Source organism: Amblyomma mixtum, chromosome 6 (genome assembly GCF_055824585.1).
Source record: "Amblyomma mixtum isolate Tamu chromosome 6, ASM5582458v1, whole genome shotgun sequence".
Lineage (NCBI taxonomy): Eukaryota > Metazoa > Arthropoda > Arachnida > Ixodida > Ixodidae > Amblyomma > Amblyomma mixtum.
Genome location: NC_143017.1, coordinates 134,198,169 through 134,211,476, shown reverse-complemented (window position 1 = coordinate 134,211,476; position 13,308 = coordinate 134,198,169). Strand labels below are relative to the sequence as shown.

Sequence of the window (13,308 nt, the reverse complement as noted above, 5' to 3'; positions counted from 1 at the left end):
TTTCTGACCCACGTGATTACTTAACCGCGTCAATCGACAGAAAGGGGTACGAATCTCAAACTGCTAACGCGTTTAACCGCCGATAGTCATCACATAATCGTGCCGTCTCGTGTTTCTTAGTTGCTAGAACAATGGTAGATGCCCAGGGGCTCTTGGAAGGTCCTACTGCATACGTGGCCACCATTTCATCGAGAGTGCCGTCCAGAAGTGCTCGCTTGTGGACGCTCAGGTGCCTCGGGTTGAAGCGGATTGGACGGGTGCAGCCGGCGTTGATCCTGTGAGTCAGCATGTTAGCATTTCCAGGAGCCTCCGTGAACACTGCGGCGAAGTGTTGAAGTGCAGCCTCGATTCTGGACCTTTTCGCAGGCGAACCTGGTAAACACTTCAAGACAGTGAGAGTACCACTTCCTGCCACGGTGACCGCAGAGAGGTTTCCGACAGACAGAGCTGACTGCGGCGCTGCTGACTTAGTCATGATTTCCAACGGTTCTGCGTTCGTGCCGTACCGATAGGTGCCCGAATGTAGATCGACCACGATCCTTGCCTTAGCTGTGATGTTACGGCCCAAAATCAAAGGTCATGAAAGTCCGCTGAGGTGTAAGAAGCGCTGCCTTCGCTTTCACCCATTGATGATAACCGTTGGGCGGGCTGCGGACGTCGCGGACGCTACGTGAGGAGATACCATGCGAAAATTTCTGTCAAAGCTTCGCAACTGCAGGCGTTTCGTCTCTCAAGCGTTTTTGATGAGATCGCCAAAAACAAACTGTACAGTCCGTGTCTAAATGAGCGGACACCTCCATTCCGGTCATTCTGACCGCAATCAACGGCGAATTATCATAGAGGGCACCATGGAGACGGAAACTTGACATTAAATCTTTCACCGTTCTGCGCAGTAGTCCTGGAGCAGTACTTCAGGCTGGGAAGGCCTTGAAGAACAGGACTCCACCATTGATGCTGGTGGTGATTCAGGCAGGAATGACCATCTCTTTCACCGTTTCCGCCCGCGCCGCTTTGGCAGAGGTTGTCCGTGGTTTTGCTCCATGGCAGCATGATGGTGTCATGACCAAAGCACCAAGCTACCTGCCGACTTTGTTAGGCCTTACCGCCCCGTGGCTTCGGCCCACTTCCGGAGGAGGCCGACTCGTTGGTCCTACCACCTTGTTAATGTCGGGAGCTGCCGCAGGAAGTTTCCGCATTACTGGTTTCGGGCTCGGGCAGTGGGTCGAATAGCGGCCATGGCCTCCGCAACTGTGGCAGACTGGAAATCGATAGGCATGATCACTATTAGTTCAACCTTTACCTGAAGTGAAGGCAAGAGCTGGGGAGTTGCTCTTACAGTCAGGCGCGTTCACTGACGGGGAATATGCGTGCAACACTGAGCCGTGCGCAGCCGAGGATCCGAGCCAAGAGCCATGTACAAGAAGGCTCGAACGAGGCCTCAACCGGGGCAGGCGGATTGTACTGGTACTCCACCAGGAATGCCGCGTCGATTCGGGACATTTTTGTCGCCATATCGTCGAAGTCCTGGAACTGGCGGCACTGCCAACTCATCCACCTAACCACCTTTTGCAACGAATGCTGAACGCAGGCATCCCCATCAGTTCCCGCAAGGTTCAGTTGGTTTCCAGCAAGATCAACCTACTTGGCTTCATTGTTGACAAAGACACAGTCCGGCCAGACGAAAAGACTCTCGAGACCATACTCCAGCTCCCATCACCTACAGACGCCAAGAGCTTGCAGCGGTTTTTGGGCATGGTGGACTTCTACCGCCACTTCATCCCAAACTCCGCCGACTTACAGCAAGGCATCGCACCAGCTCCTCCGGAAAGGAGCCCGTTGGTCGTGGACTGACACGGAGCAGGGATCGTTTCGGGCTCTGTCAATGGATGTCACCGGTATCGCACGTATGCGGCTCCCCGACCTCCATCTGCCCTTCACCGTGGAAACGGATGCAAGTGAGTGGCATATCAGCGTGGTTTTGCTTCATATCAAAGAATTTTTTTGCCCTCAGGCGTTTACAAAGCCGCACTCTCACGGCACCAGAACGGAATTGAACAGCAACAGAGAAAACTCACCCACCGAGATGTGAGACAATTACTGTCCCGTTTCATTTCCTCAAAGATCAGTAATCAATTCAGAACACTGAGGTTCTATAACGGGGACTGACATCGCGCAGCACGCGCGCACGCACGCACGCACGCACAGGCACGCGCACACGCGCGCACACACCCGTGCACACGCCCGCCCGCCCGCACGCACGCACACATCTATGCTTGTACCCCCACGAGAGCCAAGTTTAAATAATAGAGAAGCTGTCACGTGTAGGCGGCTACAGAATAATACATTTATGAACCAGGTATGGGCATATTAAATGTACCCAGAGCTGATGTCGCATGAAAGAGGCACGCACTATGGGACGAGAGGGACCTTCGACCACATAATTTGGTAGTGCCCCAGTTATCCCGGGGGCGAGCAAAAATATTGATACAAGAGAAGCCAGGGAGACCCTGCTAAGAAGCCCGGATCCTGAGCTCAAGCGCACCTCCATCCATCTGGCGGAAGAGGCCGCTACAAGTCAAGGACTGCCAGCCAGTCTCTCACCGCGGACGCGCAACTCCCCGTCTCCCAAGCCTGCGTGCTGTAGTTGGGGAGCAACGTCTTTTCTGGTAAAAATAAAAGTTGTTCAATCAATACAAAAAAAAAATTGAAAGAAGGTGCAGAACGCTTGCTACCCAGAGTTGGTCGCACGTGCACGCTGACAACATGGCGACGTGAAGGAAGCGTTCTTTGGAAGGTATTTCGTAGCGGCGAATAGTGCGCCCTTCACGTGTCTTTCAAGCTGGCGGCAATGTCTTGGAAGGCGGCCAAGTCGTCGGACATCTCGCAATCAGCAGCGTAGCCCAGTACTTTGTCCGCCAGCTCTCGAATAACGCTGCTCACTTCGCCAGCCACGTCCCACTGCTCTCGTCGAATCTAGATACAAAAACAAAAGTAAGGCGTGCAGTTGCGTGTATGCAACCTAATAGTATGTGTCGTTGAAACACTGCGTGGAGTGAACGTACGCAAACGCGACATCCGCTCGCTTAGCTATATGGAGCTGTTGAACACACGTATAGACCAGATTTTTGAGCCTCTCCTGGGCGCGGCCATTTTGCACCGACTGGCGCGCCGCGGTGCGGGCGTTTCTTTGGGGACTGCGGGGCTGCGGCAGTTCCGCGGCCGCGCCTGCATATAGCCGCGCTTCGGGCGCTAAAAAAACATTGTCGAGCATACTTCCGCTGCGTGGCTGTGTTGCAGGAAGTATTTACGTTATCAAAGCGATAACATTGACGCGTTTTAATGACATTTAGTTTGACATTCAGGTTAATTGTGCCGGCGCTTAGAACGCGCTCGTGCTTATATCGAATTCCGTCTTGGTGCTCCACCGCAAAGAAACTTTTTATTCAATATCAAGAATTAGGTGTGCGGCTAGTATGCAGTTCCAATTCCCATGCACTCTTATTCCTTCCTGCCGGCCATAAAGCCCCCCCCCCCCCCCCCCCTTCCACAAACGGCTTTCTTGTCGCCGCGCCAGTTTATCAACAAATTACCGCTGTGAGCTCAACTGAGTCGCAGCGCCAACAGAAAACAAATTTTGTCATGGTTTATGCAACCTGGTGCATAAAAACGTACTTTCGCTTAATTTATAAAAGCTTGAATAGATATGAGCAGCTAATCCAGCTTTCACTAATTCTGAGGTCCGAAGTCGCGTTATGTTATTCAGGAGCTCTCGCCGCGTGTGAGAGCGTCGCGTAGGGCGTTTGGCTAAGTGTGAAAAATGTAATGAAATCGCGCATATTTTCCTATGAATAATGTATATACCGCACCGCTGCGGTGGCTCAGTGGTTACGGCTCTCTGCTCTGGCCCAAAAGACGCGGGTTCGATCCCGGCCGCGGCGGCCGAATTTCGAAGGAGGCGAAATTCTAGAGGCCCGTGTACTGTGCGATGTCAGTGCACGTTAAAGAACCCCAGGTGGTCGAAATTTCCGGAGCCCTTCACAACGGCGTCCCTCATAGCCTGAGTCGCTTTGGAACGTAAAACCTTAATAAACCAAACCAAGCTAAGGTAGATACCAACAGCAGAAAGATGCTATAGATAAACCTTTACCCCCCAGATACCTCTGACATATGCGTGCGGAAAAAGCAGCTGAAATCGGTAGCGGTCGTGCTTACAATCCTGTGCATGAAATGTTCTGAATGGGAACAAGAGCAAGCTCAGCGCAAGGATGCTGAACACGTACTGGTGATCGAAAACACGCGCTCCGTCGGGACAACCTTCAGTCTGCAGCTCGCCTATCCAGTTACTACTCCACTGAGTCAAGTCAATAGATCTACATTCTAATGCATAATATTATCATAGATGATATCGCACGTAAAAGGCGACAACAAACGACACGACAGCGCAGAAATCTGCTTCGAAGTGCCGGTTTCCAGTCCGTACACTACCTGGGGCCGTATTACGGAACTGTCAAATCAAAAACTTGTCAAAAACGCGTCAAAAACTCGTCAAAAAGCCCCGCCGTAGTCGCGCTCCTATTGGTCGGCTGTGTCCGGCGGCCATGTTGCTTTCTTGCGTCATGGGTGGCTGGCGTTTACGTCACGGACATGACAGAAGTGGTGACGTTGCACACCTAATTATGCAGGCGCATTTTGACGATTTTTTTTGACGGCTTCGAGGCGGTCAAAATTGGACCGTTCCGTTTTTGACAGAAAATGGCGGCGGCGGCAGCGGCGTCGTATGTGGCTGAGGCGGCTGCGGCGACGCGAGCAACGGCGAAGGAGGGCGCACGAAGACTCGTTTGACTTGCCCATGGACTTGCCGGACGAGCTGTTCCGACGCCTTTTTCGACTGGAGAGGCAGACTGCGGAGTGGCTATGCGACGAACTCGCCGATGAATTTGGAGGTTTGCGTGCGAATGCGCTGTCGGTGCAGCGGCGGGTGCTGTGTGCACAGCGGTTATTTGCGACCGGCGGCTTTCATGCAAGCTTCGGCAGCCGACGACACCTCTGTGCCACAGCTACATACAAATAAAACATGCTTATGCTGGCAAAGAACTTTATTTTCACCTGCAAATCGCACTTCGTGGCCGTCTTCTGTTTACCGGTCGAGGAAAAAGAAACAGACGACCACACATCACATACAACGCTTCACGCTTTGACACTTTTTTCATCGATCGTAAGAGCCGAACAACACAGACCTTAACAAGTTGGCTTCGTCGATTTTTCCGCACTTAGAACAACCGCACAGTACCTTGATTTTCGTCGCCACGTAAGAAAACAGTATCAAGGCGTGGAACAGCTGTTCACGTGCAAAGCGGCTTGTTGACGTTTTACCGCCGTCTGCGCACCCCCGCGGCAGCAAAAGTTACCCACCAGGAAATTTAATAGCCTAACTTCTTGCGCTTCTTGTTTTTCTTAATATTTTTTAGCTTTAAACATCATTTTTTGGCAAAATAAAATAATAATTATTTTGATCGCTGCGCATTTCTTTACTCTTTTAGCAAAAATTTAGCAGACGGTCCCTCGTCGTGCAGGCAAACGCTTCCGGGGCGCCGCTCTGCTGTAATTGGCTGATTCCTCGTTGCGTCAATTTTGCGTCAGGCGTCGACGTCACATCGTTTCGTCATTTTGACGTCACTGTCAATAACTTTTGACAGGTTTTTGACAAAGTTCCGTAATACGGGCCCTGGTCGACTACTCTCGGATGTCACGTTAACGAGTAACTGCGCGCAAGATAACCGCAGCACTGTCTGGAAGAGGGCAAATGTGAGTAGTGACGCACAGCACACACCCTCATACGTTAGCTGATGGAGCACAAAACGGCAGAAGCGAACACGTAAACATGCGTTCTATGCGCGGCGCCGGCGCGACCCGCAGTCCCTCGGGCCGCGCGCGCCGACAGATGGCGACTGGCGTCGAGAGTAGGCGCGCGTACGCAGCCTGCGTGCGAGGGTAAAAAAATCTGGTCTATAGGCCTACATAATGAAGGTGTAAGGGATCGTTAGTGTACGCGGGGCCATCGGAACGCGGCTGGGAGCGCTCAAAGCGAAGCGTCTCCTTCCTTGGAACGCGGCCGCTCGCGAACGCGCCGGGAACTACGGGTGTCCCCCGCCCCGCGGTACCGTTTCGCGCACGTGCTGGCGCGAAAGTGTATTTCTCTTTGTTTTTCACTTTTATTGTGCAATGGAAAGGGCGTTTTGCCCTACGGAAGCTGGAGGGCTGGCCATGCTCTCGGTAAACCAATCATGTGAGCAGTGTAACATGATTGGTTGCTACGAAATGTGGGCCGGGCCTTTAGGTCTTTAAAACCGGACCCCGGAGCCGGAAGCGGGGTTCTGCGCTAAGGTGAGATGCTACGCATCTTCGGCAACGCCGAGTAGGGGCCTCCCCTAGTATTAGCCAGTTCCACCTATTGTGTTGTTTGTCCTTTGCTGTTTAATTTGTCGTCTCAAGTGCCTAAACTTGTATATTCTGTCAATATCTGTACATAAATCGTCAAGTATTCGCCTTCACCCCTGCATCGTAACTCATCTTGAGACCGTCTCTGACGGGGCACCCCTGGTGCGAAGAAATAAGCTTCAGTCTTCGAGTTAAACCAACCGTCTCTGGCGGGGCACCTCTGGTGCAAGGAAAGAGAACCTGTGAAAATTTACTGAAGGCTTTTCAGCGTCGCAAGCCGGAGAGAGCAAACAACCATGCTGAACACCGCCACTGGTACTGTAGAGCTGTAGTGGTTTTGTGCGTTCGTCATCGCCATCATCACCCTGAGTACGCCCACAGCAGGGCAAAGGCCTCTCCTATGTCTTTCCAATTAACCCTGTCCTTTTACAGCTGCAGGTGGTGGTGGTGGTGGGAAAAATTTATATACGGATACATTCAAAGAGGTTATGCATGAGCTGGCCCTAAGGGGGCCAGCCCTTACAAGTACTAGGTGGAGGTCCCAAGTTCGGGACCCCAGTGGCGTCGGCCGCCGCCCGGGCTCGCGCGACCAAGGCCCGTTGGGCTTGCTGGTCAGAGCAGCCGAGCAGAGTCGCTTCCCAGTCCTCCCGGGTTGGGTTGGGGTGAGGGGGGATAGCAGGGTTGGAAGGGCAGGCCCACACCATGTGGTAGATGTCCGAAGACTTCTCCGCAGAGTGCAGACAGCTGCCCGAGAAAGAAGGGTCGAAGTGTTTGAGAGCTGCCGAGCACAGCAAAGCATTTGTATACAGGCGAAGCAGAAGCCGCTCCTGCGCCTTTGAGAGACCTTTACACGGGCGGGGATAAAGACTGTGGTCAGATTGATAAAGTAAAACAATATCTTTGAAGGTGTAAGCTGGAGTGAATTCGAGTTCCTGATCATCGAGGTTGGAGGGGAATGTTCGGTGAGAGAGCGCGCGGGCGGCGTCGTCAGCTGCCTCATTTCTCTCAAGGCCCATGTGAGCAGGAGCCCAAACGACACGCCGGTGAGCGGGGTCCCCGGTATAGACGCTGTTTTGGAGAATGCGGTAGGCTAGGTGCGGTACCCAGCCCAGCTCGACGTTCCGGCAGGCCCCTCGCGAGTCGGAAATAATTGTTTTTTAATTGGGATCAGTTGCAGCCAACGCAATGGCGACCTCCTCCGCGTGTGTTATGTCACGGGCTCGGAAAGTAAGGTCGTTCACTGTTTTTTATTGATGGACGACTGCGGCCGTGTACCATCCCCCATGGTGGGGCCGGAGGCATTCACGTAGTATACTCCGGGTTTCGATCCATAGTGGAGGGCCAGGGCTTCCGCCCGCGCCAGGCGCCGGCTATTTGGTCCTCAAGGTTCATGTTCGCGGGAAGAGGGCGCACGTGGAGGGCGCATCTCCACTGGAATGGAATACGTACGCGCACTTCCATGAGAGTGGTGTGTTGGATGTGTAGTCGGGCACGGAGGCGGCGACCCGACGATGTCTTCGAGAGACGTGTGTATTGGTTGGTCAAGTGGGCTTCCCCGAGCTCCCGAAATCTGTTCACAATGCCCAGCTCCAGGAGGCGCTTGTTGGAGGTGTTCGCGGGGAGGTCCAGAGCCTGCTTAATAACTTTGCGGATGATGACTTCGAGTGAATCCTCGTCTTGCTTCCGCAGGTGGAGGTATGGAGTCGAATATAGAATTCGACTGGTTACAAATGCATGCGCCAGCCGCAAGGCGTCCTTACATCGTAACCCCCCGCGCTTGCTAGAAACCCGGCGGACCAAGCGGCCCACCTGGTCCCCCACCAGACGGAGTTTGGCCAATGTTGTTTCTGACCGTACCTGGACATCGATATAATTAGGGATTGGGCCTGTCTCAAGAGACAATGCCAATTTGGCTGCGCTCTTTGGTGAGGGGCGTAAGTGCACAAATTCAGACTTTTGGGTGGAGCATTGCAGGTCGCAGCGGCGAGCATAACGGTCCACTATGGTCGCCGCCTCCTGCAGGTTGGCCTCAATGTCTCCGAAGGAACCCTGTGTGGCCCACAGGGTGATGTGATCGGCGTACAGCGCATGCTGCACACCGGCTACAGCGCCCAGCTGGACCGGTAGGTGCATCATAGCCAGATCAAATAACAGGGGAGAGAGCACCGCGCCCTGTGGTGTGCCCCTGGTTCCTAAATGAAAAGGGTCATGTTCCTTATGCTGGATTCGAAAGTAAAATTGTCTGTCGGTGAAAAATTGCTTAATGTATTGAAAGTCGTTTCTGCCGCAGGTAGTTTGAGAGAGGTGGGTGAGAATGGTCCTGTGGGTAACGTTGTCGAATGCTCCCTTGAAATCCAAGGTGAATACGACCTTGTCATTGTGAGGGCATTAGACGGGGTCGAGGACAGCCCGATTAAGTTGTGGCAGGACATCCTGTACAGATCTGTGTGGGCGAAACCCGAACATGGTGTCTGCGAAAAGGTGTTTGGAATCGATGAACTCGGACAACCTGTCGCGTGCCATCGTCTCCATGAGTTTGCCCACACAGGAAGTCAGAGAGATGGGGCGGAGGTTGTCCGTGTTGATGGCCTTGCCAGCTTTAGGGATGAAGGCGACCAGGGCGGTCTTCCAGTCGATGAAGAGTGGCACTTCTCCTAGCCAGATATAGTTAATGTAATTCAATAAAGACAGGCAAGCCGGGTCAGGGAGGTTGGCTAACAATTTGACTAATTTTTCCCGACCCGGAGCGGTGCCACGTTTCATTTCTGCCAGGGCCGCCCTCAGGTCATGGAGCTGGAACGGTTGATCCAGCTCAACGTCCTCAGAGCCTGCTTAAGAGTACGCCGACCTGCGGGGGTTCTGGGTGGTGCACAAGTACTGGTCCCAGAGCTTGTGCTCCAACTGAGTTGTGTTGCCCTGAAAGCTGTGTATTGGTCTTTGGAGGTGTTTTTGAGTTTCCGTGCGTGTTTGGGTGTTGTCAATTAGGGCGCGAAAGAGTCGCCACGTGTTCCGGCTCGACATTTGCCGCGCGGCCTTATTGCATAGGGCCACCCAGTTGGAGTCGGCGAGTTGGGCCACATACTCAGCCGCTCGTTGAGTGAGCTCGGCAATGCCAGCTTTAAGTTTCCAGTGGTGCTTTTGCTGGCGCCACCGACGGACAAGGCATTGCCGGGCCTTCCAGAGGCGGAGCAGGTGGTTGTCCACATCCGAGACCGCCTCAGAGAGCTGAATTTGAGTTTCAGAGGAGCGAAGGCCAGATACCAATTGTTCTGACCAAGACTGGTAGCCTTGCTCATGTATGGGTGTCGCAGTTTTATAATTTTGCCTGAACTTTGTCCAATCTGGGAGTCGGGCTTGTGTTGTTGGTCGCGCGAAAGGATGGGTCCTAATCGTAGTGTTCAGGAGGCAGTGGTCGCTGCCGAGGGTTTCCTCGGTGTTGACTCAGTCTGCATACTGAATGTTGCGGGTGAAGGTCAAGTCCGGAGATGCATCTCTAGTCAGGGAGTTGCCTATACGAGTTGGGTGGGCTGGGTCAGTGTGAAGATTGAGGCCCAGCGTTGACGCAAGCTCAGCCAACTTGCGTCCCTGCTTCTCTTCACGGCAGTAACCCCACATCCGAGCGGGAGCGTTGAAATCGCCCACAATCAGGAGGGGGTCCCGACCCGCAACTCTCAGCGTGCGGCTAAAGAGGTCCGCGAATGATACATTCGGCAGTTTCGGATTGCAGTATACATTGAGTATGTGTAACGGTGGGTCCTGCTTGCGTAGTGGGATGAGGGTCACCATTACATAGGAGATTCAAGTTGCATGTCTAAGTCGACCTGGTTGGCGGTATAATTTCTGTGGACGCATAGACAAGACGAGGGGTCCTGCTGGAACGTCGTATAATTTGTTAGTGTGACGCCTTTCCCTGGCTCTTGGAGGGCAACCAAGGCTGGCAAATGCTCAAAGGTTGAGAGAAAAAGCCGGAGGTCGGCCCGCTTGGAACGGGACCGGAGCCCCCGACAGTTTCGTTGAGTAATTGTAATGGGGGAAGCCGATTTGGAAAGGGGGGAGCGCCTACACCGAGGGTGTCCCGCCATGCTCAGATTCAGAGGTGAGAGGTGGAAGTGAGGCTGCCTCCGAGCCAGATACCAGGGGTTGAAGGTCAGCACCTAAAAGGAGACAGCTGTCTTCGTCATCGTCGAGGTCATTGACTCAGCGTGACAGTCTGGAGGGCCGACCAGATGCGTCCCTCAGGGAACCGGCTCTGCTAGAAAGGCGGGGGTTAGTCGCGAGGTGTTGAGCGATCATTGAGGGGATAGCCTCCATGACTCGAGCGATGAGGCGTTCCATCGCTGTTTCCAACAGGGTGTCAAATTTGGCATTAAGACGGGCTTCGTATCCCCGCAAACTTCTTATTCTACTTCCACCCACCTAAATTTGTGCCGCCCGCTGCTACGCTTGCCTTCTCTTGGAATCCACTCCGTTACCCTTAAGAACCAGCGATTACCCTGCCTTCGCATTAAATGCCCTATCCATGCCCATTTCTTCCTCTTCATTTCGACTAGGATGTCCTTAATCCGCGTTTGTTCCCTCACTCAATCCGCCCGCTTCCGATCTCTTAACGTTACACCTATCATTTTTTCCTTCCATAGCTCGCTGCGTTGTCCTTAGCTTAAGCTGAACCCTCTTCGTTAGCCTCCCGTTTCTGCCCCATAGGCGAGTACCGGTAAGATAAAACTGTTGTAAGCTGTTATCTTGAGGGATATTGGTAAACTGCCATTCATGATCTGAGAGAACCTGCCATATGCGCTCCACCCCATTCTTATTCTTCTAGTTATTTCCCTCTCATTATCCGGATTAGCGGTCACGACCTGCCCTAACTAGACGTATTCCCTTACCACTTCCAGCACCTCGCTACCGATTGTGACTTCTGTTCTCTTGCGTGTTGAACCTTACTTTGGTCTTCTGCATTTTAATCTTAAAAGAAAGCCAGACTAACCACGCCTGTTCCCCATTCGCTGTGCGGGCTCGGGCACTGCAGTACGCCAAGCTGTTTGCCCTAATGTGCGACTAATCGGTGCGGCGCCCTCGGCAAGCCCAGCGCGCTAGCCTGTTGTTTGTCTACCAAGGATCTTGAGATTTTAGAATGACGTCACAAACCAGCTTTCACAAACCAGCTAAAGCTGTCTGACTCGTCGCGGGAGCTCAAGTGGATATTGCGCTCGGCTACTGACTGAGCCGGAGGACCTGGATTCAAATGCGGCCGCGTTTCTACGCAAAATGCGCCCGTGTGCTGTGCGACGGCAGCGCACGTTAAAAAAATCTCTGCCTCTCCCGTAACCGAGAGTAGAGTAAGCATGAAATGTTTACGGGCCTAATGTCATCTCGGTGGACACCCGAACCGCACCGTAATGGAAGGGAGGAACGCCACCACCCGTTCGGCTCGATGCCTTGCCCTTTGAACGCAGCGCTTCTCCCCCGGGCCCCTGTGCGCCTGCGCGGCTTTGCTTCGATGCGCGAAGCCCCTAAGAGATCACGTATTACAACGAAGTGCATCGTGGCATTTATGTGCTTTTTGCACGCGTTATTAGAAATCGGAAATTGTAATTCTGTGCATTATCAAACGCACAGCGACTGATATCTTGATAAACATTGAGAAGGCACTGGCAGCAGTTATTTTTTGTGACTCCTTTGGAGACCAACCGGCGCTTGCATGCCGGTCGCGTAGGAGGGCTTAGAGAGTCTCGTTAAATCTCGTTAAGTCTCGTACGGTGCCCGGATGTTCTCGTTTCAGAGCCCGGGTGACTGGAATTCAGTGCCCGGATGACTGGAATTCAGTGCCCGGATGATGGCTCTCGGTCTCGGCGTGACGTCACCACACTGCCGACAACGGGGGCTAAAAGCATTTCATGCTTAAAACGCCGCGTGGTCTCAGTTCATCAGGAGCGCTCCACTGCGGCGTCCCTCAATGTAAACGTGTCGCTACGGGGCGTGAGACACCACAGTTCACAATACTTTAAAATCTGAAACCTTTCTGTGAGCTTTTGCGAGAGCTGCTTAATAAAGCTGTGGCTACAAAATTCTCTGCGCTTCAGCGAAATAAAGCTCAGGACACCGCACATCACGAGTGTCCTACAGAAACTTATAGGCGCAAGCAGTGCATAAGACTTGACAATGGGCCGCAATTCTTTGCTTCAGTAAGACAGCTCTATAGTGGCTAGCCACACTGACACTTGTTATTCTAAATAGGGGGAATCACCCAGCATATGTCAGGAGGGTGCGCGGAACGTCATTTCAGCAGCACAGGCAGCGATTACGCTGGTGCTTCTCGGGCATCCGACGAAGGGGGCCAATGTACGAGGTCTGTTAGAAAAGTATCCGACCTTTTGCCGAATAAAAAAAACTGGCATAACTGGAGCGTTGGAAACCTAATCACCTTCAGAGTAGTCTTCTTGGGACTCCACATACTTCTCCTAGGGGTGCTGCCATTGTTGGAAGTATTCCGAAAAGGCCTCTTTCGGAATGGAGTTTAGCTGCAGCTGTCGTTGCAGCCATAATGTCCTCTCTTTTCTGAAATCGCGCTCCTTTCAATGGCCTCTTGATTTTGGGAAACTGCCAGAAGTCACAGGAGGCTATATGAGGAGAGTAAGGAGTCTGTTGAACTAGAGCAGTCTGGTTTTTCGCGAAAAAAGTGTGAATTTAGTGCGAGGAATGTGCAGGAGCATTGTCATGATGGATGCGCCAATTTCCTGTTGACCTCAACTTCGGCCTCTTGCGCCGCACAGCACCACGCAGGCGACGGAGGACATCCCTGTAGTATTATTTTGGTCAGTGTTTACTTTGTGGGGTGCGTACGCGTGGTGTGCCACACAGAGGGAGTCAAAG

At 52.9% G+C, this 13,308-nt stretch overlaps 2 protein-coding genes across 3 annotated transcripts in view; both read right to left on the bottom strand.

The window, feature by feature from the left end:
* Window positions 1–13,308, bottom strand: part of LOC149340447 (uncharacterized) — a 43,413-nt gene that overhangs the window by 28,459 nt on the left and 1,646 nt on the right. The window lies entirely within an intron of this gene.
* LOC149340445 (uncharacterized) overlaps window positions 2,824–13,308 on the bottom strand; it is a 69,098-nt gene continuing 58,613 nt past the window's right edge. Inside the window, exon 9 of the mRNA XM_089551128.1 lies at window positions 2,824–2,973. Coding sequence (XP_089407254.1) covers window positions 2,824–2,973 — 150 coding nt within the window. The remainder of the gene's footprint in view (window positions 2,974–13,308) is intronic.